The sequence below is a fragment of the Astyanax mexicanus genome, chromosome 8, assembly GCF_023375975.1.
Source record: "Astyanax mexicanus isolate ESR-SI-001 chromosome 8, AstMex3_surface, whole genome shotgun sequence".
Classification (NCBI taxonomy): Eukaryota; Metazoa; Chordata; class Actinopteri; order Characiformes; family Acestrorhamphidae; genus Astyanax; species Astyanax mexicanus.
In genome coordinates, this window is record NC_064415.1 from 24,530,694 (window position 1) to 24,558,126 (window position 27,433).

At 36.6% G+C, this 27,433-nt stretch overlaps 4 protein-coding genes across 14 annotated transcripts in view; 2 read left to right on the forward strand and 2 right to left on the reverse strand.

The window, feature by feature from the left end:
- LOC111194373 (membrane-anchored junction protein) lies at positions 1 to 9,571 on the reverse strand. Of its 4 annotated transcripts, none has more exons than XM_049483065.1 (11): positions 9,304 to 9,571; positions 8,712 to 8,850; positions 7,784 to 7,832; positions 7,611 to 7,686; positions 7,304 to 7,426; positions 7,180 to 7,208; positions 5,467 to 5,615; positions 1,936 to 1,987; positions 1,536 to 1,608; positions 736 to 814; positions 1 to 311 (listed from the first exon to the last, which is right to left on the reverse strand). In XM_049483065.1, exons 2-11 carry the CDS (start codon positions 8,810 to 8,812, stop codon positions 269 to 271), a joined length of 774 nt encoding a protein of 257 aa, XP_049339022.1. In that variant the 5' UTR covers positions 8,813 to 8,850; positions 9,304 to 9,571; the 3' UTR covers positions 1 to 268. The 4 variants fall into 4 exon arrangements, with proteins under 4 accessions (XP_049339022.1, XP_049339023.1, XP_022534104.2 ...); XM_049483066.1 differs by having other exon boundaries at positions 8,712 to 8,847; positions 9,290 to 9,571; XM_022678383.2 differs by having other exon boundaries at positions 8,712 to 8,847; positions 9,304 to 9,570.
- A 45-nt stretch (positions 9,572 to 9,616) lies between these two features.
- On the forward strand, positions 9,617 to 12,679 carry zgc:101765 (aldo/keto reductase). 2 transcript variants are annotated; one of them, XM_007248093.4, is made up of 2 exons: positions 9,617 to 9,722; positions 11,273 to 12,679. In XM_007248093.4, the coding sequence occupies exon 2, from the start codon at positions 11,288 to 11,290 to the stop codon at positions 12,152 to 12,154; it is 867 nt and encodes a 288-aa protein (XP_007248155.3). In that variant the 5' UTR covers positions 9,617 to 9,722; positions 11,273 to 11,287; the 3' UTR covers positions 12,155 to 12,679. The 2 variants fall into 2 exon arrangements, with proteins under 2 accessions (XP_007248155.3, XP_007248156.3); XM_007248094.4 differs by lacking the exon at positions 9,617 to 9,722 and adding an exon at positions 9,730 to 9,878.
- Positions 12,680 to 13,355: 676 nt separating this feature from the next.
- Positions 13,356 to 19,389, reverse strand: badb (BCL2 associated agonist of cell death b). Of its 2 annotated transcripts, none has more exons than XM_007248098.4 (4): positions 19,253 to 19,389; positions 16,192 to 16,335; positions 14,844 to 15,043; positions 13,356 to 14,084 (listed from the first exon to the last, which is right to left on the reverse strand). In XM_007248098.4, the coding sequence occupies exons 1-4, from the start codon at positions 19,323 to 19,325 to the stop codon at positions 13,962 to 13,964; spliced, it is 540 nt and encodes a 179-aa protein (XP_007248160.3). In that variant the 5' UTR covers positions 19,326 to 19,389; the 3' UTR covers positions 13,356 to 13,961. The 2 variants fall into 2 exon arrangements, with proteins under 2 accessions (XP_007248160.3, XP_007248159.3); XM_007248097.4 differs by having other exon boundaries at positions 14,844 to 15,046.
- Positions 19,390 to 21,329: 1,940 nt separating this feature from the next.
- exoc6b (exocyst complex component 6B) overlaps positions 21,330 to 27,433 on the forward strand; it is a 151,625-nt gene continuing 145,521 nt past the window's right edge. For 2 of the 6 annotated variants that reach the window (XR_007440184.1, XM_049482158.1), the window contains exon 1: positions 21,331 to 21,560. Coding sequence is in view for 4 of the 6 variants with exons in the window: in XM_049482158.1 (XP_049338115.1) it covers positions 21,472 to 21,560 (89 nt within the window). In the remaining 2 variants the exon portion in view is untranslated. Of the gene's footprint in view, positions 21,561 to 27,433 lie in introns of all 6 variants that reach the window. The other 4 variants (XR_007440183.1, XM_015605531.3, XM_049482157.1 and 1 more) reach the window with 3 other exon arrangements.

Genomic DNA, 27,433 nt, shown 5'->3' on the forward strand with positions numbered 1-27,433 from the left:
TAGAGTTTCCACTGAATATTTATTTAAAAAATCTTTTTTTGAAAGAAAGTGGCAAAAATAATGCAATTTGATTTAATGCACTAAAATCTAGTTCCCACAAAAGTCAGCCTCTTACAATAAATGAAAAATAAATTAATAAAAGCTTTCTTACTCCTAGCTCATACATATAATACATTTTAACAATTGGCAAAAAGCTTAAAACTTAAATATCAGTCAATTTAATTTAAAATTAAGGCATTTTTACAGCAATTAAGACTGATGATCTGTCTCATGATCTGCTGAAGAGCAGATAAAAGGGGAACATTGCACTTCTGTAAAAGAAAAACATTAACATAGAGAAACATAAAGAAACAGATTAACCTTATTTATAACAAGGTCATTTTCATTGATAAAGGGACAGTTTCCACTTCATTCATCTTGATTTTTATGGATAATACCTGGATAAGGCCAAGCCACATAAAAATGCAAGTGTAAACACACCCAAGACACATTTGAAACAGATACAAATCTGAGCCACACAACAACCAAACTCCTCCCAGTGCAACACTCATACATGCAAAGATACGACCAGGATATTCTGTCTCACACAGAAATTACATTTTATCCATGCTAACTGGAGCATTTGGCTACTAAGTGTAAATGCATGTGGCTAAAATCTTATCAGAATATAATTCATATAATAGTCACATGAAGAGACCAAGACAAATAAACTCTAAAATCCTGCATTTGTCTCACCTGGCCAGTCTACTGAGGACTCCTGGCTTTCCTGTTACAATGGGTGCACAACCAGAGATCTCAGGGGTGTCCTGCTCCGCTGTTCAAAATACAATTTACAACAATTAATTTTTTGCTTCTATTAGGACTCACATTATTACATGATACCTGTTAAACACAGAAGCTACATTCACATTCAGAATACAGAAATAGTGCACTATATGGTGTGTCAGACACTTTGTAGTGTATAAAATCTCAATGTTACATTAAACTCCCTTTATAATTTAATCCTGATCACCCATAATCCATTGCAAAATGTAGTGTAATGACAATGCATGCAGTAATTCCCAAAGTATACCATTATACAATGTGTTGGTACACATTTTTTTTCTGAGACTGGGATATTGTCTGTGTCTCCATTATTGTGTGCATTAATCTGCTATCTTCTCCCCACTCTAAAAAGTGGATTACAAAACAGGATGGAATTGCATTATGATGCTATTACTTTTGTATTATTACTGTATTATCATTATGTCAGTTGCATACATTGTTTATGAAATTATACAGTATAACATAGTTTACAATCATTACAATTGTATAGAAATATAAGGAAGTCAGCAGAAGCTTGTTCTACTTGAACCTGTTGAACCTGGATAAAATATCCATGTAAAATTTTGCCAGGTTGGTCTCCATTCCTCTCTATAGGATTACTAATCTGATTAAAAATTATAGTGACAGCTCCAGTCTCTCCATATATACACTGCGGAAGTGCCTGCTGTTAACAGAGGTATAGGATATAAAATGATATTTATGGTGAGTACGTGACTCATCCTCAGTCGCTGGGTTCTTGGCACCTGGAGCAGGATGGGAAGGCACCTCTGAATCAGCATGTAACTGTGAGAGAAAGAAGAGTGTGAGTGTGTGATTGTGAGAGAGGAGAAGAAAGAGAGACAGAAAGAAAAACAACACAAATGATGGATGTATTGGCTCTAAAATCTATTTCTGTTTAAATCAAACAAAAATGTCATTTCTTTTTATCAGTTTCTATAATTAACTTAATGGGGATAGTTATGCCACCTGAGTGGACTAATGTGTCAGGCTGTTTTATTGCCCTAAGGGGGCAATAAACAATGATTAAGCACTCAGACAGAGAGACAAGGCTTATACCTGAGTGATAGACTCATAGATAAACCTCACACACACACACAAACACACACTTACCTCGCTGCCACAAGCCATCCCTTCTGCACTGTCGGCCAGGTAAGGAGACTCTCTGGAATAGAAAGTGAGAGAGACAGAGAGAAAAAGAGAGGGGGAAAGAGTGAGAAATCTATTTGTTCCCTTTCAGTTGACACATTCAATTCTTGTTCCCACTTCCAGCACATTTAACATGAAAACACGAAGCCTGTTTGAGGCATGTCTGCAAGCTCATCAGCCCGAGGCCTCAGAGATCACCTGAATAAGACCATCTATTTTGGAGCTGACAGGAAAGTGGATTGTTGTATAAACTGTATTACTTTGGTCTTCACCAGAACAAGCCTTAGGCTAAACCCCTCATGCTTTTACAGAAGATTATCTTTTAAAGACGACCTTCTTTAACCCTTTAACAGTCATTATACATGGATGACTCGCTCATTTAGGGCAAAAAAAAAAATCCTGGTCAAATATGTTCATCCTAGACCTTGAATAATGCAGTTCATAAGTTCATATTCATAAAGTTTTAAGAGTTCAGAAACCAAAATTTGGTGGAATAACCCTGGTTTTTAATCACGGTTTTCATGCATCTTGACATGTTCTCCTCCACCAGTCTTACACACTGCTTTTGGATAACTTTAAAAGCAGATCAGCTTGGTTTGATCCCTTGTGATCATCCATCTTCCTCTTGATTATATTCGAAAGGTTTTCAATTTGGTAAAATCAAAGAAACTCTTTTTTTTTAAGTGGTCTCTTATTTTTTTTCCAGCGCTTTATATGCTAAAGTAAAATGTAATATTTATAGTTACCAACCTACTAGACAGCTGTAGCTATAGTTAGTCAAGGCATAGTGTTCTTAAGTGAGCCTCGGCTATGATGGATATGGCATAAATAATAAATACTACTAGCCCATATCTTATTGTGTAAAAAGTAAATGGATTAAAAATGTGATAAAACACATACATATGCTAAGCTAACTTTAGCACCCTATTCTGTTTACCCTAACTGGGCACTCACACACGCTTTTCAGTATGACCCAGACAATTATTTCTACCATTAATCAAAAATGCAGTCTAGTGGATATAAAAACATTAACCACTACATTCAATGTGAGGAATAAGGTAACAGCAGGATTACAGCAATTTGATTAAGAAAAAGATCTACCATGTGGTGCCAATGCTTGGTAAAGGGTTGAATGTACAAATATGCCACGGATTTTTAAGTAACCTAAACTTACAGTTTCTTTGACATTCCTGTGAAAGAGATGTCACAGTTTAAGGAACCTTTAGAATATATAAATAAAAAAATCCTTAAAAAAAAAAACAAAAAAAACAAGAAAAACCAATCAAGGATATCATTAGCTTATAAATACAGGTAACAGCTACAAGTTTTATAAAAGCATACTCCATTCATTTTCACTGAAAGTATTGCAGTATAAAAAATAAACAAAAGAACAAAATGCACTTTTTAAAGTAAAGTATTACTGGTTTGTAGCTTTATTTTATCTCTTAAAAACAGTATCTTTTTCTATTAAAAACTGATTAAAAGAGTTTTCCCAGAATTGTGATTTATTTCACAAGATATTAAGGGTTCTGTTTTGTACCTCATTAACTTAAGTGCTGAGCATTAATGTAACACTAGTACAGGTAATCACTCATCTTATTTGCTATAATAGATTAACTGTAAATAAATACACATAACCAAAGAAATAAAAGTATCCCAACTTGAACAAACTAAAGAAACTAAAAAATAAAAACAAGTCGTGACAAAATAAACAGAAAAAAAAAACATGAAACATGTATAAGGCGCGACAAAGGAAGACTGAAACCGAGAGGCTATATACACAAATACACAAACAAGGAACACATGGGGCTGGGTAACAAATGAGACACATGTGGGGAGAATAAAAAGATGGGGCCAGGGTAGAGACAAGAAAGAAACAAAAGATATTATTAGACCAAAACAGTAAGCCAGCTTATTTTACACATTAAAGACATCTGTTTCACAATTTTAACATAATAACACCATATTTCCTACTTACAAAACAAGAGGAATTTACACTAACAACAGACGATCTGTAGGTGTTTGGAGGCATTTAACAGGAAAACAAATTGGTTAATTGTAAAGGTAACAGAACAGATAGAAATTTAACTCACAGAATTCATCAAAATGTGCTTACTTGGTTTATAGAGCCACTCGTTTGGCATAGGATGCTTTTCCATGATATCAGACTTATTATATTCAGCCTTCTGGCTGAGTGATGTTTTGATTGAGATGGCGCCCTGTGTTCAGCCTCCTCCGCTGCACTATTTCATAACTACTGCCTCACATCTGAAACTGCAGCCAGACGCCTAATGTGACAGATTAGACTAGTGACAAAGCCAATGCTCACACAAACATCACCTTCAGCTCTATCTGCCTACCGTCTGCCTACACTGAGGTCTGTTTTCTCAACATCAAGTCATTAGGATTAGAGTTATGTTTAGAGTTATGGTTACGCTTAAATGTATTTTTGGGAATGTGGGTGTCTTGTCAGGAAACATGTTCTCTCAGAGGTGTATTAAAGGGGTAGAAGCAAAGATTATTTAGGCTATTGTTAGATCCACAGTATTGCTGGAAAACACGTCACATAACAACCCTATCAACTTCTATTATAGTATGGATGTGTTACTGTACCTATCCTGTCCCAAATGAGCCAAACCATATGCCAAGTGAAGAATATTGTGACAAATCCTGGTAGTTTATATTATATTTTACAAATGTTCCAGGAAGGTTAAAGTTATTTTAATATTGTTCCAGGGACGTTTTGAAAACCTGTGATGTAATACTGTTTGCATCATAATGCTATTAGAACCTTTGTTCAAAAACATTCACAGCTAGACAAATACTAACATTATGGAAGCATTAGGAACTACATTATAAAATTGTTGACAAAAGTAAGTTTTAGCAATGTTATCATAACATTTAAAAACGTTAAGTTAACATGTTCTAAGAACACTTGACAGATTGAATGTTCCAAGAACGTTAACTGTAACATTCAGAAAATGTTCCACTATTAGAGACAGTTAAGAGTCCAGAAGGACTACAAGACAGACACGGAGTTGGCTAATTTCCTCCTGAAGATGAAAGCACTAAGCCTCAGTTCAGTTTAGCTAACCTTAACTAGGTTTTTTATCACAACCACTAAAAGAAATGGGCATTTAGGTCATTTTAACATTAGAGTGTGCACAGTCATACTTAGTGATCTGTGTAAAAGTTTTTTTTTTCATGTTTTCTGAAATTCTAATTATGACGGGCAGAAATAAAAAAAAAAACATTTCTTCTTTACTATACTAAATGAAAAAATAAACATATGGTTTTACACCTAATCTTGTGTTTTCAGTTTCGAATTCTGCCTCAAATGATCAAAAAAAGCATTACACTGACCTATTTTACACCATTCAGTATTGGATCTTTACGTTTTTCAAACATCCCCTGTGTCACCAGTGAAATATATAAGAGCATCTGAAAAACTGAGGCTGAGGGCTGAGACTGCAGGGTCACATGTTCAACACCTACTGGAGATGGTGTGGATGGGGAGAATCCGCCATGCTGTGCTGGTTGTCCAGGCTCTGAGCGCCCTCTTGTGTTTGCTCTGTTCTCCTGCGTTTGGGTTCCCATGCTGGTCTTGGAGGAAAATAAGGACTGTCCGAACCACTCTCACTACTCTGCACAGTAGAATAACATATATAAGTTACTGCTTAAAGAAGCTAAAAAGAAAAATAATCAAATAATCAAAGTAATAAATAAATGGTATTTTATTAAATAAAATAATGAGACTAATCAAAATGTAAGATAGTAATTACAAGTTTACTTTTGTATACAATTTCTTTGATCTTAGCAGATTTTTTAAAGATAAATTGCTAAACAGCATATTTTACACTAAAACTGCACAATATGTTGTTTAATTATTATGAAAATAATGACCTGACCTGCAAATGGTGTCCTGTTAATTTAATGTATTCTTTATTCTATAGAGCATTCACATTAGACTTGATAGTAAATTTGTAAATAAATTGTGTCGTTTTAAATACATACAGTTTTCCTATAGTTTTTGTATTTTTGTTTTTCAGTCAGGTAAGTTTCTGGAATGGGGAAATTTCAATTCAATAATATAATTATTTCCATCATTGTTAGACAAACTAAAATGTGTATTGTTATGACTTTAAATTGGCTATGCACACTTGAACTGCACAATATTTTGAATATATCCTGTTTAAAGAGCCACTAAACCCAAACCATATTTTTTTAATTAGTAGCTGAAGTGTTTTCCTTTGAAGAAATGAAACATACCAGTCCTGCTTAACATTTTTATAAACATTTTCTAACATTTAAAAACGCTTTTATTGTGGTAAATTTCTGCCTCTGCAGCACCCTCTCAGGTTTAACTGAGCTATAGGCGAGGATTCTGTGTAATTTGCTGATCAGTCTATGAATAATACCGCCCCCTGTTGACGTCCAACCAGCTGGGTCTCACAGCTATCAGAGGCACACTGCTGCTGCTTCAGCTCAACCAATCAGCTCTCCCTCCTGCCCTGCCTCTAAACCCATACATAACCCAATGCCCCTCCCAAACTACCCCTCCCATTTTTTTTTATTTGAAAACGCTCATTCATTTATTTATTTATTAGACCTAAATAAGCTTAGATATTCCAAATTAGGCAGTTTTACACATTGGGGCAATTGGCCCTGGTGTGTTACTTGTTATGCAAAAAATGAACATCCTAACAAATCCCAGGTAAATCACAGTTTTTTTTGTATTCTAGCATGGGCGAAATAATCTAGGCCTATTTTTAACCACATCAGATCAGTGATTCACCAGTGTTTTGAACATGCTTCAGTATAATCACAAAATCAATGCTTCCATATTGTGGAGCCATTTATAGACTCTGTGTATCTATGAATAATCCAAATATGTGTCGACCTCACAGGGCATCAGTGATGCAAAGTATACAAAGCTCTGTCAGCTTAGAAAAACTGTCAGAGGTGCTTTGATTACTTCACATCATACAGGGAGGTAAAGTCTTTAATTTGCACAAACAAAACAGCAGAACATTATGTACTATCTCTCTGACAGTTCCTCTGAACTACACCGAAATAGCGAAGATGATGCAACAGCTGGTGTAAGGCTTTGTTTACAAATATGCTGCTTTGGTGTCAAGAACATAAGTTGCTTTAAAGTTCCTTCTGTCTCAGTCATAAGACATTCGCTAGGTGGTGAAAGGTACTCACTGGAGGGACCCATTCACACGAATAATCCACTGCAAGACAATAAGATAAACAAGACCTAAATAACACACTTCGCTTCACTGTTTAATCATAGTAGTGTGTGTGTATGCTATCAAGGATTGCTTACTTGTGTGCTGAGGGACCGGATCATTAGTCTCCACATAAAGGGTGATAAGGAAAGGGTAAGCAGAGAGCTTGACATCCCCCTTCCTGAAACTCAGCTCTGACACTCGCTCCCACCTACTCTTATCTGTGAGGAAAATATGTTAGAGAACAGAGCAGCAAAGTCTGAGCAGCAGATCAGAGCTATTTTTAGGTTTTAGCTGAAAAGTTGAAAGAGATTCTGACAAATTCATACTACCACCTTAAGTAGTTATTCAAGTGAAATTTAAAACTGTTGGAGACAAGTAAATAATCTAATTGTAAAAACATACAGGGGAAGATGGTGAAATGCTGGGTGGTGAATGGGTGGAGATTGTCCAGACACATGAGCACCACCCGTACAGCGTCCTGTAAAACAATAGAGCAGATTTTCACTTACTGTTATTGCAGTTCACATCAGACGTGATTAATCTCAGACTCTGTGTGTTTAATCACTCAGCATTACCTCCAGCTCCTCACTGACAAACTCACTGTCCAATAATTCCTCCTCACAACTATAAAAGACAAACAGGGTCAATTAAACTAGAATTCTAAAAATAAAACATGCATTGGCTATTTTCAATAAAAAAATTACATATGAGCTGTAGATTACAGAAAGGTGTTGCTGCAATTTTCATTCATTAATTATTAATAAGTGCCATGTGAAAGTTTATATGATGTATCTGTATTATTTACAATTGGTTATTACAACAATCTTTGTATTGTGAACACTCAAATACAAAGGAAGGGATTTAGACTCACTAAGCAATTTTTATAATCACTAAATTAATTCTGCGTAGGACCTCCCTTTGCTATCAAAACAGCTTAAAATCTTTGTTTCCCAGATTCTGCAAGCTGTTGGGGAATCATACAGGACAAGATGGTGTTTATCTGAGCAACTTTAACTTTTCTGTTAGCTTGAACCAGTCTAACAATTCTCCAAAGTCTCTTTATTTGACAAGAGATCTTAAAATTGGTGTTGGGGAAGGCACCCTTCAAATATGAAAGACCTGCATCAGTTTGTAAAAGATGAATAGTCCACAATTTCTGTAGAGAAGTGTAAAAAGCTTGTTGATTATTACAGAAAGCGATTGATTTCAGTCATTTTTTTCCAAAGGGAGTGCAACCAAATATTAAGTGGAGGGTGCAAATAATTTTGTTTGTTCCATTTTTGGAGTTTTGTGTGAAGTGTTATGAATTTAGGCTTTTCGTCTGTTTTTGTGTTGTTCCAGTACACAAAAAGAAATTAACATGTGTGTAACAATAAGTGCATAAATTTTCTGGGAGAAAAACTGCTTTTTCTGGAAAAATGTCAGGGGTGCCACACTTTCAGCCATGATAGTTATGTAGGTAATAGTTATGAGAATATTTAAAAATAACACTACTAATCTTGCCTTATTTTGCTTCCTTGTCTTATCTTAAACTTGTAAACCTGCTGGCCAACCTGGAAGAATCTGGTTTCAGGCATGGGGAACGAGAAAGCCTGAACTGCCATGTTTCACTTCAGAACTGGGAGAACAGGGACGTAACCTGCTGTGCAGAAATAGACAATGATTTAAAAACATGTAATACCAATATGCATACTGTGTATGTAATACTAATGCTAGGTTATATTTATCACTTTATAACTAACTTGCCCACCTTTTCAGAGTTAGTGTTAGCTAATAGCTAACAATGTCTGTCACACACATTCATGCTAGCTAGCTACATTTGTTAATGAACAAGTTAGCTAGCTAGCATGATTGTGTGTGACAAACATTGTTGGCTAGCTAACGCTAACTATGAAAATGTGGGCTGTTTCACCTCAGCTGTAGCTAGGTTAGCTAACTAGCTAGCTACATTTGTGGATGAACAAATTGACATACTTAATACCACAAAAGTAGGGTTTGTAAAGAAAAATAACACACAAAGTTGTAATATTAAGTTACAGCAATAACTAGCTAGTTGCTAAGTTTAACTAATCCCAACATACCTAAACTACCATACCTAGTTTGTAAAACGGCGTTCTTGACTTTCTCTGATCTGTAACTCATGTACTCCCCTTATTAGAGGTAGGTAATATTAATATTAATAGTAAAAGTTGCAATATCGTATATAATAAGTGGGTAATCCAGGTCCAAAAAGTACAAATCTATCCCATGGTTTTCTACTCAGCTGCAGCAGAGCCGCCTAGGCAGTTGTTATAACGCCATGGAATGGATTTTTACTTTCTGGGCCTGGATTACCCACCGCTACACCGTATATAACGTGGATCACCACTTTCCATATGACTACAGAACTCCCGCCTCTCACAGCTTCCGTCCATCTGATTCGTCAGTCGTCCATCCAATCAGCTGTTGAACTGCTCCTGTCTCTATGGTGACGAGCGGCCGAGTTGCGCCCACCCACATCGTCACGTGACCAAGGTAAGGCTGCACATGACTGCAGGAGAGAAGCTGTATTTATATATTAAAATTTCCTTTATTGTATTTTTTATTTAAGCTATAGGAGAAATATTGTAATACCACAGTCTTAGGTGTATCAGTCAGCACGAGCTTCGTGAGGAACCTCATACGAGACAGGTAGTTATACTGAACGCCTGGTTGGTTGAATTAGCATAAAGCTACTCCAGATAGCTACTACTGAACAGATGTTTTTAGTTGGGGCTTGTTGGCCAACTAACCTATCATGTTTCTGTTTTGTAGCTAAAAGCGTTAACTGTAGGTTTAATTCCAGTGTTTCTTACAGTGGTGGTGGATGAAGTAGACAAACCAAGAAAATATATTAAAATATATAAAGAAATATATAAAATATTAACATAGTGTAGTAAAACCAGAAGTCCTCTCTTTAGACCAAAAGTATTTGCCTTCAAACGTGCTTAGCTAGCAAGTAGACTGATTTCTTATGGTTTTAAAGTCCTGTTATTATTTTTGTAACATGGTTCTTGACTTATGAACTAATTTTAAAAGACTCCATTGTTACTTTTTGGTCACCAATCTGATACTGATTTCTATTAAATGGTCATAAACACAAAACACTGAAGGCAAACTATTACTATCATCCAAGTGGCTGTGAAATTGCCTTGGTAACTGTAGTTTAAAATGTATTGCAACATAGATTGTTCTGATTGCCAGCCCAAATCAGATTTTTGGTGTATCTATGTGCATTGTGATATTTGGTCATCTGGACAGCCAGAAGTCACATGAAATCAGATTTTTGGCATATCTAGATTTTAACTAGATTGATTTTTAATATTTTGAATAGATAGAAACAACATGCAATCAGATTTTTTGGCATATCTAGATTGATTTTTGATAGTCTGAACAGAAAAAAACACCATAATATCAGATTTTTGTAAATTAGATCCAAACCACATGCAGATATGTTTGAGATGAGTCCGGACGCACAAATCCGATCTTATTGCTTAGGGGGGAAAAACAGTGAGCGTAGCCTAAGTAACATGTTTAATTTCATAAAAACATACTTAAAACATGGGTTCATGAATGTGAACCCAAACTAAAAGCAAAAGCTGATCTGTATCCTAATGTAGTAGAGCAAAAAAAGCAAATTAGATTTTGAAATGTATCAAAGTTTAAAAAGATCAATATCACCCAATTAGAAATGCTTCAGTAAATATACTGAATTCAAGTGTGTATGTAATAATTACAATTCCAGCATATCAATGTGTTTTACTTAATAAGTAAAACATTGTATTTATTATTAAAGATGGCAAAGACCTCTGTAATAATTGAATGCACAATTTTATGTCAAAGTGCTATTCATTTTCTCTGTAGTAACAAGGCCATTTATACTGTTAAAATTGATGTTCTGATGATAGTGGACTAAAAGCTAAAGCAGCATTTCATAACTTTGGTTTGTCTCCAGCAGTGCAATAAATAAATGTATTTCTCAGTTGCAAACATGTCTCTAATTTGTCTGTAATCTCATATTTCTCAAATGATTATTCCTTGTTCAGGCACTGCAGTACCCAATGACTGACCACGGACCATCTGTCCTGCTTAACACTGGGGCTCACATGCCTCTGGTAGGCTTAGGCACATATCGTCTGCAGGGTCCCGAGGACACGTACCAAGTTGTGGATGCTGCGTTAACAGCAGGCTACAGAGCCTTTGATACAGCCGCAGTTTACCGTAACGAAGCCGAGATTGGCCAGGCCCTTCGTTCTCTGTTACCCAAACATGGGCTTTCTAGAGCTGATGTATTCATAACCAGCAAACTGAGTCCCAAGGACCAGGGCACTAAGGCCAGAGATGGCTGTCTGAGGAGCCTGGAGCAGCTGGGGCTGGACTACATTGATCTGTTTCTCATCCACTGGCCTGGAACGCAGGGTCGGGATGTCAGGGATAAGCGAAACCCTGAGAACCGTTCTCAGAGCTGGGCAACATTGGAAGACTTTCACAAGGAGGGAAAATTCAAGGCCATTGGGGTGTCTAACTATACTGTGAAGCACATGCAGGAGCTGCTGAAGAGCTGCAGGGTTGTCCCGGCCGTTCTCCAGGTGGAGTTCCACCCCCGGCTGGCTCAGAAGGAGCTTAGAGCGTTATGTGAGGAGAGTGGTGTTTGTTTCCAGGCGTACTCCTCGCTGGCGACTGGGGTACTCCTCACTGACCCTGTGGTTCAGGCGGTGGCACAAAGGTGTGGGAGGACACCAGCACAGGTGCTTCTCAGGTGGGCTTTGCAGCAGAATGTGCCTGTGCTGCCGAAATCGGCCCAGCCCATGAGGGTCCAGCAAAATAGCTGTCTCTTTGACTTTGAACTGAGTGAGAGTGACATGGCAAGGCTTTCTGCTCTGGACTGTGGGGAAAAGTTCTGCTGGGACCCTTCATTGGTTGTTTAAAACAACATGTGGATGTTCTAAAGTGCCAAAAATAGACACAAGACAATGCCTCTTATATAAAAATTATCATTTTTACCATTAACTTGGGTTACGATTATTAACAAATCCAAGTTGATAACATATTATGGAGTATTGTTTTCATTCAAAAGTGAAAACAGTGAAAAAATCATGTCCATAGGTTGGACAATACTGCGTGTATGAATTACTAAATTAGACAGACAGAAAGAATGAAAGAAAAAAGGAACTGCTAATAAACTGTAAAACACTGCCTACTAGGTTCTAAACTTGGGGTTAGTGAGTATGGTGGATATAGTACAAATTTTCTACTTGGAACTTCTGACATTAAAGTTCAAATGGAACATAGCAACATAATTAAGGCTAATCCTAAAATATAAAGCAAGAAATTATACAGATAAAAAAAACAAAAAAACAAAACAAATAATAAACAATCTTTCCAGGACATTTCCCATGACTTTTGTGTGTGACTGCATACTTGTAAGTGCATTAAATCCCTCTCAATATTAACGGGTTTTACTCACTGGATACGGTAGTTACTGGATGTACTATATAATGCTTAGTACGAACACTGGTCCAATATAATATAAAGTAATCTGTAAAAAAATAATAATAAAAAAAATATTATTTATTTATATATATATATATATATATATATATATATATATATATATATATATATATTGTATAGCTTTCAGCAAATGACATCCAATTAGATTCAAAATCTGTACAAATTGTAGGCAATTTCTGTGCATTGAGACTCATTATTTTAAAATGTTCATATGGTATTGAGAAGCGAAAATATTCCTAGCTGGTCACGTGACCTGGAAAGCCTTTAAACTAGGAGGGAAAGTTCAGCAAATGCCTTAAAGATAAAACACCCATGGTTAAAGGAATTTTCAGTGATGAGCCACCTTTGGCACTCCCATGGAGTTCTAAACTAATCTTTCTAAGAAACTGGCATATGGTATTTGACGGCACCTGCATTATCATCATGTGCACCAGGTACAGACAGATATGTTAACCTTTGTTCTCTCTGGAGTAATCAGCATCTCAGTCATAAATAGGGAAAAAGAACATCACATGATAGTGTTGCCATATTTAGTATGTTTACATTCTTTCATTCAGAACAAGTTTAAATGTTCCTCAGTTCTTAAAACAAGCAAATAAGTAATTGTACATTGCACAGTTTAATAATTTTTTTTATATTTTATTAGTATTTTGATTTTTACGTAGAATCACTTAAGTATAAGGCCCCTCCCCTTAACATTAAAATCATGTGAAGATAAAAAGACAACAAAAACATACACTATTAAAAATAAAGTACATAGAAAAAAAATTCTTACAAAGCAGTTTCAAAAGGTCATTCAAAAAAGATCATGTAAAACCTGTTTTAGATAAGGCCTTACAGTAAAAAAGATAAGTATAACAAAGACAGTAACGAAAAGAAACTGTCCAGCATTAAGTAGTCCATATCTAAAACATTTCTCATTAGTATTATTTTTTTATGTTCTTTTTCACAAGTTTTCTCACAGTTTTGGGAAAAAAAAAAGAGATCCTAAAAGGATCACCTGTATTATATCTGACACTGCAAATGTCAGAGTCACAGGAAGGCCACTTCGGAATGATCTGAAAGATCGGCTCCTTAAGGCGAAGATTTTGAACTATCCAGTAAAAACAGGGCATCAGTCCATCACCTCTGTCCACTGGTGATCAGATCCTCTTGCATTTTCCAGCACATATGCTACCATACAAACCGTCCAATCATTCCATCCTTTCGTCCAATGATTGTTCATTCTGCTGGACGGCTGCTGCTCGCCTCAGAGTCTGATTCCTTGTGACTCCAAAGAAAGGCAAACCAGCTGGGGGAGTTTTGCATCTGGCGGGCTGCTCCGGCACTCCTCACCCTCTTCATCTAAAAAATGAAGGAGTTTATAGGTGAGAAACCGTATGTGCATGGTAGAGGTGTGGGCAAAAAGCCCTAAAATAATATTTATGCAATATTGTTGCAAATGACCCTAAAAGAGTGTTTATGCGATAATGATATTGGTGGTGATACGGAAACCATTCAGTAGAAACAAAAAAATCTGTTAATTTTGTCTATTTTGTAAAAAACAGTAACTTATAGTAACAAGAGTTTTGTATAATATAGTAAACAAAGGTGTAAAAGAGGCATGCACTTAACATAAACAATAAAAATACCCCTTAAGCTTCTTAGTAAATAACAGACTTCTTTCAAGAGAGAATACTGCTATTATCACAATGTATTTTAATTAGTATTCAACACATTAGTTTTCAACACATTATCCCAGATTGAAACAGGACAAATCATTTGATGTCATTGTGGACATAATCGGATCCAGTAGTTCTTTACATTGTGCCACTGAGTCCCAATACTGGGTAAAAATAATGGTTTGGTGCAATTATACTTTAACAGCAAGTGTCAAAATGGTATGATAAATGGGCAAATTAAGAAGTTTTTGTCCCTCTCTTGTAAATGAGCCATTTTGGGGGATTTAAGATTTTGAGGTTTTTGCATGAAAGCAACATACAGGACAATTCTATTCTATTCTATCAGTGTAATGGAAATCTCCTATATGCCACCTTACTTTAAATGTGTTAAAGTAAGGAAATAACTCTTCTGGACAAAGCAAGAGCACTAAGCTTTTCTCACCCCTTGCTCTAGCCCCTTGTCAAACTCGTCACTCATCTTCCTCAGCTGTCGGCCATATTTCTTGGCTGCCCACAGAGAAGGGGGAGCTGAGCGGCTGCGGCGTCGGAATGAATCTCCATCTCCAGCTCCATCTTCGTGTCTCCCAGCACCAGACTCCTGCAGAGCCTCTTCATTCATAGAAAAATTCCTTTGCCTGGGCTCTACTACGACCAATAACAAAAAAGAACACATACTCTCACATAATGTATATATATAATTTAATTATCACTCACTAAAAGCCCACTGTAATACGAATTGCAAAAGTTTAAGATCGCTTTTCTGTTTGTGGAGAGAAACCTAACTTTTTTCTTTAACTTTAGCATTAAAAAAATGTCTTAAACCTGTAAATACCAAACACACACTAGCAGTTTACACTTTACATAATTAATGATTTTCAAACTTATAAGGAAATGTCTCAAATTTTATAAGTTATACCCAAACAAATATTGCAGACAATGCCTATATTTCTATACGTTTGCATTATAAAAAGTAAATATAAAAGCATTACAAAATATTATTTAGGATTAAGAAAAGAATAATTTATCATTTATTAAACATGAATGTAAAAGCATTAATCGTATTAATGTAAAATGTAAAAATTACTTATTATGTGAGGACATGAGGTTTTCTTTCAGTAATCATCAAAACCCAAATGCCTTAAAACATCAACTGAAGGCCCACCTTGTTCAGGGCCACTTGATAATGCGCTATAAAAATTATATTTTAACATCTTTTATAATATTTATTGCGCTCAGGTTTATTCTTCTCTATATTCAAATTCCAGGAACTATGCATTGTTAGCAATAGGGTTATTGTGTGGCTCATTTCCAGTAGTGTTAGAGCTCACAGGTATCTTGAATTTGGCATCTGTTGATACTAGCTTTGGATAGTCTAGATAAGAGCATCTGCCAAATGTCATAAATATAAATGTAATCAATAACACATTATGCTCAAAAGAATAACAAATATTGGATGCTAGTGTAAAGCAAGTGTATAAGTAATTTCCTTTTATGCAATGTGAAATAGATATAAAGTATACCAATTTTGCAGTTTAAAAGTCTTTCAATAAGAAAAAGTTTCATAAGTGAGCGAAGGTCATAAATTAAGCAATAGAGTGTTTGTACAGGAATTGTCTAACACAATATCTTACCTGTCTACACAGGTGAATCACTGCTTACAAAAACAGATCATTTGTTTTTCAGTAGGGACTGTGGTGCTTTGTGTGTGCAGCCTGGATACGGAGTAGCTGACATAATGAGCGAATGCTCCTGTACACTTCCCACAGGCCCTAACCTAGACACTGACTCACCTCTGAGTTTCTCCGGAACAGTGATGTGCTGCCCAGACCGCGATGGCTCAGCTGTCTTACTGACCTCTGGCTGGTCTGAGTCTCCTAGCTCTTCAGATGCATCTGACTCATCAGATATTGTGAACATGTGATCCATTGTGAAATCTATAAGAAAAACAAAACAGAATTTCAACACTAGAAACCACAATCATAAATAATCCTGCCTGAAACTTCAAGGTTTTTCCTGTTGGTCTGCATCCATATTTATGCCCTAAAATGCCCTTGTTGTGAGGCTCAGGTAGTAACTCTACAAAAGCATAGCACTAGATATACAAAACTAAATATACATACACTAAATATACACACAATATACAGAAGCAACAGCATCCCATGTTTGGAACTTTCAAGCATAGTCCTTTATCAGAGGTCACAGGACGCTGATAACAAGATGCTATTGGTGGCCTATTTTTTAGCCCAGCACTGACACATGAAGTGTTTAGAAATTCCAGCAGCACTGCTGCGTCTGATCAACTCGTACCAGTGCAACACACACTAACTCCACTATCAGTCAGTGTCAGTATTAAGGGTGGTAATCACAGGGTATCTTGCGATATGATACCACGATACTGTGATTTAGCGAAAATCAAAATGTTGCAAGACAATTTTCTGTACAATACTTAACAGCATCTGTGCTCCTGAAGAGGATAAATACTCCTAAATAAGCAAATACCAGGAATTATGGATTTATTGGTGTCACAGAATTTAACAAACAATATTCTTCACCACAGGTTTAGCCTATTGATTTGATTATAGTAATGTTTTTATGGAGCCTTTATTGTAATATCAACTAGTGACAAGTGACAAGCTATGTAAAATAAGTTATCATCACCTCCTCTCCACGACAAAGGAAATCTGTGTATGACACTGTGTATGAATGTGTGTTCTCTATTCATTTGTTTATTCTGTAAATTGTGCATCAAATACTGTGTTAAACTGAGTGAGGGAAATTGAGGTTTTTTACTCCTCCTCGCACTGTGTAAGCACGTGTGAATTCTTATGATTTATAAATCACTCATAAATAATGGTGATATGAGTGAAATCATCAGTGAGGGAGCATGCAATTAGCATGCTCACTGCAGGAATGTCCACCAGAGCTGTTGCCCATAAATTGAATATTTTTGACAGACTGTGTATGGCTTTGTGTGGGTTAATGGTTTGTTGATGTCAATGTTGTGAATCGAGTGGCCCATGGTGGTGGTGGTGTTATGGTATGGGCAGGCCAGGGCGTACGTAAAGGACAATGAACACAGCTGCATAACCTCATGTTGCAGCATGATAATGCACGGCCTCATGTTGCAAGGATCTGTACCCAGTTCCTGGAAGCATGTTCCTGAAAAACATCCCAGTTATTGCGTGACCAGCATACTCACCAGACATGTCACCCATTGAGCATGTCTGGGTTATGTTCTAGTTCCTACCAATATTCAGCAACTTTACACAGCCACTGAAGAGAAGTGGACAAACGTTCCTCAGGACACAACCTGATCAACTCTATACAAAGGTGATGTGTTGTACTGCGAGAAGCAAATTGTGAAGCACACCGGGTACTGACTGGTTTTTTGAATCCCCCAGATTCACATATTACTGTAAAACTGCACATTTTAGAGTGGTCTTTTATTGTGGCTAGCTCAAGGTACACCTATGTAATAATCAATGTCTCTAATCAGCATCTTGATATGCCACACCTGTGACTGGTGAATGGTTTACCTCAGCAAAGAAGAAGTGCTCACTAGTACAGATTTAGACCCGAATGTGAACAAAATTTGACAGAAAAAAGGCGAACATAGGAATAACGTAGATCTTTGAGTTCAGCTTAAATAAAATGGGAGCAAAACCAAAAGTGTATTTATAGTTTTGTTCAGTGTGTGTGTGTGTAGCTCTGGAAAAAAATAAAGAGACCACTTAAAAATTATACATTTCTTTGATTTTACCAAATTAATGGATGATCACAGCTATCAAACCAATCTAAACTGCTTGACGTTTTGCACCAGGAGTGGAATTAAGTTATCCAAAAGCAGTGTGTAAGACTGGTGGAGGAAAAAATGCCAAGAGGCATGAAAAAAAGAGGATTAAAAAACAGGGTTATTCCAGCAAATATTGATTTCTAAACTATTAACGTTATGAATATGAACTTGTTTTCTGGGCATTTTTCATTTTCTGCAAATAAATGCTCTAAATGACAAAATTTTTATTTGACATTTGGGAGAAATATTGTCCGTAGTTTATAGAATAAAACAATAATGTTCATTTTACTCAAACATATATCTATAAACAGCAAAATTATAGAAACTGATTCAGAAACGGAAATGGTCTCTTAATTGTATCCAGAGCTGTATGTATGCATGTATGTATACACACACGTTTATTCTATTAAATGGCTTCGGCTTCTTTAAGTTGTATCGTTACCCACTACTGACACAATATATACACACACTAAGCTTGTCTAGTCCCAGCATATAATATGCCAATAGAATAGGACTTTCTAGGGCACATAAACAAGCCTATTGTCACTATGCAGAATGCAAGTAGAAAATTATCGAGTATCGTTAGCCAGCCAGTTAACTATAGTTAGGTTAGCTACTCTAGCTAACTACACTGTTGTTGTTGATGCTTATCTGCGGTTAGCCACTTCCGCTTAGCTGACACGCTAATTACCTTAGTTATCGTTAGCTATGTTTAGCTAGGCGTTGAAAGAAACCATAGTTGGCTAGCTTAGCTTAGCTACATCACACTCAAAACAAGTCCATTAAACTAACTTAATAGCTAAGCTGAGGTTAGTTCTACAGTAGCTAACTGAGTAAACTAAGGCTAACTTTCTCAATAGAGCTGCTGGTTTGCTAGCACTAACTATTTAGCTAGTTAGCTAACCTAGCCCATTATAAAGGTCAGTCAGGCTGACTGCTAGCTCTCTCGCTTAGCTAAGTAACTTCAGGTTGTATATCTTACTAACTTGAGTTATAAAGGTTGTAAGACTAAACGGACTCCTCAAGCGTTTATATGAGTCAGACACTCTGTCCCTTACCGAGTTTGGACGGCTGGCTGACAGCAGTGGAGTCGCAGGTCCCCGCCGCCGCCGCTCTCGCCGCTGTGGACATTCAGTCCAGCCGCTGCTGCTGTGTTTGTGTTCCTGAGAGTTTCACTCCACCACTCACACTCTTCTCCGACCAATCAGCGCTTTACTTTACATTTACAGTACATTTCATTTAACGCACGCTTTTACTCAAAGAGACTTACAAATGCTGAAGTACATAAGCAATAGAGGACATAAATGTCCAGGGAAACACATTGCAGGGCCTTTACTGCATTTAAATCATGTGGAAAATATATAAGATTGGAACATGTACATATATAATACATGGAATTTACAGAAGACAATGGGATTCAAATAATTAGGGAAAATATACCATTTACAAAAATGCATTTAATAAAATACAGTACCGTTCACCTTAAATTCCGCGTTTTTTCATTATTTTATACTTTTCTGCAATGTAGATCAATACTAAAGTCATCCAGACTATAAAGAAACATTTTAAAAACTTACCTCTGTTGCACAAGATAAGTTACTAGCCTTAAAAACCGCAAGTAATAACAAACACAAGACAAATCTGATCTTTATGGTATTTCACCGACTCAACACACTGCACTAGATTATCATGCTGCTCCTTTGATTATGACTTTTATACAACGTAATTTGTACAAAACTGTCCTCTGTTGAGTGCCACACCGATGACCCATGCACGTTATATTTTGTAATTAAATCACACATAGTTGTTAATATGGATAGCATGTGTGATAATACAAATACAGTCATTTATATCTTGTATAAAATAGTTTTTTTAATACATATTTTTATTAACAATATGTTGTCCAGTCCTATCCCCATTCAGATTCCTCCAGTAAAGTAAAGCATGTTGCTGCAGCATGAGAAATACTAGAAAGTTTAAACTAAAATCCATGGCTGCATATTTTATAAAAATAAAAAAACTGCAAAAAATACTTGGAGAATAATAAATGTTACATTTAGTCATATGAATTAATGTAACAATAAAATACATACCGGTACATACTGTTCAAACACTAGATGTCAGTAAAGCTCACAGAGCATGGCCAGTTACAGCTTTATCTTTCTCAATGAGATCCAGCGAATTCCCAGCATCCCTTATATGGTAGAGGTAAAAGAAGAGAAATAAAATGCCCTTTTATCAAGGTATGTACTGAAAGTCATTTTACTGTATTGCGTGTGATTTGTTTAAACAGTGAAAAAAGATATTTACAATATGTTGTCCAGTCCTATCTTCATTCAGATTCCTCCAGTGAAGTGCAGAATGTGGCTGCAGCATGAGAAATGCTAAAAAGTTAAACCTAAAACCCATGGCTGCATATTTTATACAAAAAACACTGCAAATTACTTGGAGAATAATAAATGTTACATTTAGTCAGATTAATTAATGTAACTATAAAATACATACCGGTACATTGCTAATTCACCTTGGAGCTGTTCAAGCACTAGATGTCAGTAAAGCTCACAGAGCATGGCCAGTTACAGCTTTATCTTTCTCAATGAGATTTACTCCAGTAAATTCCTCTACAGCATACCCCATATGTTTAAAGTAAAAGTACTTTAATCAAATAAGTTACTTTTCTTTATCGTGTGTGAAATGTTTAAACATTGAAAAAAGCAAAACTAACCCATAGAATTAAACTCAAATGTAAAATTAAATTCAATTTCTGCTAATGTATTTATTTTTTACTAAAGTTATGATTGTAGTGTGTTTCATTTAAACATATTACAAAATGTGCGAACATTAACCGTAATATAAAATAAAAATGTGTTTGAAATATTTAAATTTGAAAATAAAGCTTTTTTTTTTTTTAAACTAGATAACTTAGCTAATGGCTTTGGCTGCGTCCAAATCCACACACTGCACTATTCCTGCTGTGGGAAAGTCTATATTTACACACTAGTCAGAATGGAAGTATGTGGTTTAGGACGCGGCCGCATACTAGTTAACTAGCTATCATACTTAATAGGGTATGAAAAAAAAACATCTCCATTATTTTTAGTGCATGTAATAGAGTATAAATATTAATACAGCTGTGTCTGTTTGTGTATCTACTACAGAGTTCTCCTAAATTCGCCCAACTTAATACCGGAAGTAGTAGGTGTTTTTTTTCCTGCGGGGCTGTGTGTGTGTGTGTGTGTGTTGGTTCAGGTGACGCAGCTGAGCGCCGTTAGTGAAGATGGCGAGCGCAGAGATCGCGGCGGAGCACGAGAGGATCCAGCGGGAGATCGAGAGCACAGACACCAACTGTATCGGTCCAACACTCCGGTAAGCTGTGGCTGAACGGGCGGGATGTTGTGTGGGTCGCTGGTGGATTTACCGGCCGGAGGGAAGTCCTTGAAGAGAGCGCTGTCTCTCTCACTCTGTCTCTCTTCCTCTTCTCTCTGTAACTCTTTGGAGAGACTTCCAAACAATCTTCCCCCAACTTGTCATCCTGCTAGCGTGCTAAGTAGCTCTCCTCTCTCAGTGTTAGCAGTGCTTCAGCCAGAGCCCCCCTGCACACAGACACACACCCTGCCTTTAGTATTCACCTCACACGCCTTTACAACTTAGACCCTTACTACCTAACACACTATTAGTACACTGAGATTTGGACTGACCGTTGAGCCAGAAAGATATCTAACTACAGCACTTTGAAGTTCGGTGTTGGTAGGAGTGGTAGCTTAGGTTAAAGGGTCTAGTTTCAAAATGTTTATGTTAAGCTAGCTAAGTTAACTAACTTGGCCAATAATGCCAGCTTATTTGGGGAGCACGTATTGTTAAAGCAGTGTGACTTTCTGTAGAAGTTCTGCAGCTCATTAGGTTTATGTTATGATTTGGGAACTGAACCGAGTCCATTCACTGTTTAGTGATTCATTTCTATAGTTTAGCTAGCTAGCTAACTACACTATCGCTAGCTAACATTTACTGTTCATTGATTAATTCTTACATAGTTACCTAACCCAGCTATCGTAGGTTATCCTTTCCTATTAGGTTAGCTGGCTAGTTAGTTACTTTTATCTGTTATAGACAGTGAGTGCTTGTTTCCTACTGAACCATTCAGTGATTCATTCTTACATAGGTTGGTTCCCTAGCCTACGTTATCCTTTCCTTTAGTAGTAAGTAACTTAGTTAACCCAACTGTCTCTGTTATAAACACTGAATGTATGTTTTTGATGTTTTTAGACAAATATTACAGATTGTTTTAATACTACTTTAATGTTAGGTAGCTACGTCATGTAGCTAACTAGCTACATGAAGTAAATTTATTTTGTTGTATTAAATTCTAGTATAAAATCACTGTCCAGCACCATAGAAATATTATATTTTTCTGTAGCAAGAATTTATATTAAGTTTTTCTTTCTAGCTACTCGTGTGGCTAATATCTGTCAATATTTATTCATTCTATGCCAAATAAACGTTTAAATGGGCATTTGCTTAGGTGAATATTTAGTTTGTTTCGACAAAATATTCTTTTTTTTGTCAATTTAGGATAATATGCAAATATGCTAGCTAACCTATGTAACATAACTGCAAAAGGTAATTTGTAACTATAGATACTTATTAGCTACTCATGTGGCTCATAGCTGTCAATATTTATTGATTGTAAGGCAAAACATGACCATAAATGACCATTTGCCTTTTTGACAACCAGCAAAAAGCATTTAGTTCTTCACTTCACATCTGTCATTTTTAGAGAATATTGCAGAAGCTTAAAAATAATGTTTCTGTCTTTTTTATGTTATTTCTTACAGGAGTAATGAAAAAACATTTTTTCATGTATTAGATTTATGGAAGAATATCAGTACACATTAACTTGATGAATGCAAACTATCCTCTGTGTATAATAGCTACTATGATTTTTTTAAACATGGTATCGCCTGCCACTAGATTCACCCTAGTATTGTATAGCTAACATACAATCCAGGGCTATATAAGGGTAATTTTTCCTTGATATAAAGCACAGTATATCTTGATTAGACATTATATGTTGCTATATGTATCTTTAGCCTATATATCCTTTACATAGCAGCTGTTTGGCATAATGCGTATTTAGCTTTGGTTGCCCTGCAACTGATGGTTATTTAATGTGTGTGTAAGAGTGAAGGGTACAAACAATGGCATAGTGGAATATTCATACACTGGCGAGAAGTTGTGGCTAATATTAGTTAAAGGGAGTGTGCTGAGAGAGTTGCTTGCTTGTGTGATAGTGTGTATGTGTGTCTGTGTGTGGTATACGCTGATAACAGCCTCATGCTCTGACTCATGTAGAGTGACTGACATGCAGTCGGATGATAGTCATGGTCTAAATTCTGTCTCTGTGGTAACTGTTTGTAACAGAGGTAATTAATGTGGTAATTTGTTTGCCCTTTAGAGCTGGGTAATTTAAATCTCATTTTATTCTGAACTTATTTTATTCTAGATTCTAAAATCATATAGTAATATGGATACTACTGGGATGTTTGTGTGAATTGTTTGGTTTCCAGAGGGATGACACTTAACCAAGTATAGTCTTCATAATTAAAGGAGCACAATAATGAATATACTAACCATTTATTTTAACAACATAATCCAGGGCAACTTGATCATTGAGTCCTGTACCATGTTGATATCTTATATCAGTGTTTCTTTCTCATATTACCCAACTGGACCTATGTGATAAAGCGTTTTTATTGTTATTGCTATTGTATTTTACAGAATAAGTGTAATTATATATTAATTTCCAGATAAGATGGCCCAGATCAGCATTTATACTTTAAATATATGGTTCATGGTCCTGTTTTGATGCCCAATTACTAAACTCTTTTGGAATGCTTATTTGTATTGAACACCACAACCCTTCCCCTACTAATTTCTGTAAATTCTCTCTTTTTCATGCTCTGTTTGACTGCCTTTCTTTTTTTCCTCTTTCTAAGCTTTTCACTGCTGTACAGACAAGGAGGGGTGTGTGTATGTTTTCTTTTTTGAGTTTGAGCCTGTGGCTGATAAAAGCTGAGCCAGCCGTGACTGAGCATGTGTCAGGTGTCAGCTGTTGAAGGCTGCTGAGATTAGCAGCTTTTGCTGCTGTTCTCATTTACAGTTTCAGTCAGAGTGTGATGTTGAGAGAGGTGCTCATAGTGCTGGGGCAGGGTTCATTTAGCAAAGATGAGGGATGTTAAATAAAGCAAGATTTCTTACTTAATCATTAAAAAGAATTTTTACCAGATTTCTTCAGACGTCAATGATTTAACATGTCGTTGTATTAAAGTTGCACTCCATGAATCAAAGATTGCAGTAATCAAATTTAATCTGATTTTGATATCTGTCATGAAAAATTAAGATGATGATAAAGAGCCTTAAATTTGATTTTTTTATTCCAATACAGATTATTTAACTTTTTGTGTCAGATATTTTTTTGTCAGAGTTTTTTTTGCCTTATATGATGATTTCCATGTTCTCTATGTTGCAAAAAAGTAATGGGAAACTTGTGATATGACTATATCACTCAAACGATATATTGTGAAGTGCATGCAGGATGCATACCAAAGAAATGCGCATGGAAAAATAAATTGGCCTTTATACAGCAAAGTTTGTGGTGTTTGTAGTGATAGTTCCACTTGTTTTTAGCTGGACTTATCTGATATATCCTGTTATGCTAGTGATAATGAAACTGAAGAAAAAATAACTCTTACAAAAATCTGATTCAGTATTTTCCCCTAGTCATATACTCTTTAATACTAATTTACTCTCTTAAAAACAATGCATGAAATACTCTTAATTTCCTTTAAACTATACCATTACATGCTGCTTGTTATGTAGCTTGTTATCATAAACTATATGCAGGAGTTATGGTTATGTTTATTGCAGTTCTGTGTTAGCAGCAGTCAGGATGTTGTGTGTTTGTTTATGCTCAGTGTACAATGCAGTCAGTAATAGAGCGCTGTGTTTCACCTCATTTGATACTATGTTTGTCTTTTGAAGTCAGCCATTGTTTCCTGCTGATTTGTAAGGTCTCATGCTTTGTTTTTCTCCATCCTTTAACAAACACACGGCCTCTGGAGTCTCGGACATTAAATATACACGCCACACACGCCATTCCCATTTACACCCTAACACAATTACGCAGTAAGTGATAAGAGCTGTGTCTGAGTATGTGTGTTCGAGTTCATCCCGATTCTGTTGCTTGTGTTGAAGGCTGCAAAGGCTGGAGTTGGAGAAAGACAGTCCAGTTCATGCTCTGTTAGCGGTGCTGTGAGTCAGCTCTCCCAGTCTACTGTTTCTTCTCTTTTTAGACTTTCCAGTATGTTCACAGGAACTCACAGGAACTCGCAGAACTTCAGTTTTTTTTTCTTCTGTATCCCAGCCTGGAGAAGAACTGTTATGATGACTTCTAAATTTGCTCACTGCCCACTTTATTAAATCCACACCCTTGTTCACCTCAATGTCCCATATGGTCTAGCAGTTAGGATTCTGTTTTAGGATTCTGAGTTTTTACCCAGATGTTTTTTAGGGGCAATCATGGCTCAGGTTAGCGCATCTGGCCATCAATAACAAGGTTATGGGTTTAATACCTGGGTTCTGCAAGCTGTTACTGTTTGGCCATTGAGCAAGGCATTTATGGGTTTGATACCTGGGCTCAGGAAGCTGTCACTGTTTGGCCCTTATGGGTTTAATACCTGGGCTCAGAAAACTGCCACTGTTTGCCCCTTGAGCAATGTCCCTATGGGTTCAGTACCTGGGCTCAGCAAGCTGTTTGGCCACTATGTGTTCGATACCTGGGTTCAGGAACCTGTCACTGTTTTGTTTTTTGAAAAAGACACTAATGGGTTTGATATCTCACCTCAGAAAGCTGCCACTGTTTAACCCTTTTGGGTTCGAGACCTGGATTCAGCAACCTGTCACTGTTTTGTTTCTTTAACAAGACCCTTATGGGTTCAATACCTGGGATCAGCAAGCTGCCACTGTTTGACTTTATGGGTTCGATACCTGGGATCAAAAAGCTGCCACTGTTTGACTTTATGGGTTCGATACCTGGGTTCAGCAAGCTGCCACTGTTTGCTCTTATGGGTTTGAGACCTGGGCTTAGCAAGCTGTCACTGTTCGGCCCTTAAGGCTTCGATACCTGGGCTCAGCAAAAAGCCACTGTTTGACCCTTGAGCAAGGCTCTTAACCCTCACTGCTGCTTGGGTGCCACAGCAATGGCTTCGAACTGCTTTATGCATGTGTTTACTTATGTGTGTGTTCACTGCATTGATGTTCTTCCAGCACAAGTATGGTGACTATAGTTGTTTGTTTGTTGTGGTTTGTACATTTATTGTCCATTTCATTAGCTTCACCTATGTTGCAAGAGATGTGATTCCTACAGCTGTATAAGTTGTGAGGTGTTATGATTTTAGGGTGAAGACTGGTTAGTATGTTTATGGCAAGGCATCATGAATTATCAGAGTTTGATTGAATTTGTACAGACATTTAACATTTCTTGATCCACAGTGCTGTGCAGTGGATGTTAATGATGGTGATCAGCAGCATCTGGCTAGAGGTGTCCATGTGAAAATATGAGCAATTTTGTGTGGTGTTCTTTAGCTTTCATGTGATGTGGCAAAAGCCATGGGACATTTATATTAGTTCCTATCCTACAAAGTGCTTCTATATGGCAAGTGTGGCTAATGGAACTATTTAGACTTTCAGATATGGTTCTTTGCATAGAAATGGATCTGTATAGCACCTCTGCCTTTACTAAAGAACCTTGTAAGAACCCCTTTATTATCAGTCTGCGTATTGTCATCATTGTGCAGAATGCCAGCGTTTGCCTGTTTTCAATTAAATAATCAGGCTTATTTAAGCAGTTATGATTGCCCTACTCTGGAGGCATTGGTTTATGCAGTCACACACACCCAAGCATTAGCTAATGCTAACGTGCATTAGCTAATGCATTAGCAAAAGCACTAGCACAGCAGAATATGGCAGAGGTTGAGAACATGTAACAGCTTGTGATGGCAGCATTCCTTCTGCTTAGACCTTCAGCAGAAGACACTCTGACCTGGAGCTATATTTGCTTGTCTGTGCTGCTTGTGTGTTTCACCATGGTTTTGGTCGAATGTGCTTCCTAATGAAGTGGCCGTAGCCTATTTGGTTTGTTAGGTCTATAAAGGCTATTAGTGCTCTCTCATTGGAAAACATGC

Excerpts from the sequence above, each read along its gene's own strand:
- LOC111194373 (XM_049483065.1), bottom strand. The coding sequence starts at position 8,812 with ATGGCAGTTCAGGCTTTCTCGTTCCCCATGCCTGAAACCAGATTCTTC. Across the intron at positions 5,616-7,179 it reads CGTGTGAATGGGTCCCTCCA|AGTAGTGAGAGTGGTTCGGA; the intron begins GTGAGTACCTTT and ends TCTACTGTGCAG. Across the intron at positions 1,988-5,466 it reads CCCCATCCACACCATCTCCA|AGAGTCTCCTTACCTGGCCG; the intron begins GTAGGTGTTGAA and ends TTTCTATTCCAG.
- badb (XM_007248097.4), bottom strand. The coding sequence starts at position 19,325 with ATGTCCACAGCGGCGAGAGCGGCGGCGGCGGGGACCTGCGACTCCACT. Across the intron at positions 16,336-19,252 it reads CAGCCAGCCGTCCAAACTCG|ATTTCACAATGGATCACATG; the intron begins GTAAGGGACAGA and ends TTTTTCTTATAG. Across the intron at positions 15,047-16,191 it reads TGTTCCGGAGAAACTCAGAG|TAGAGCCCAGGCAAAGGAAT; the intron begins GTGAGTCAGTGT and ends TATTGGTCGTAG.
- zgc:101765 (XM_007248093.4), top strand. The coding sequence starts at position 11,288 with ATGACTGACCACGGACCATCTGTCCTGCTTAACACTGGGGCTCACATG.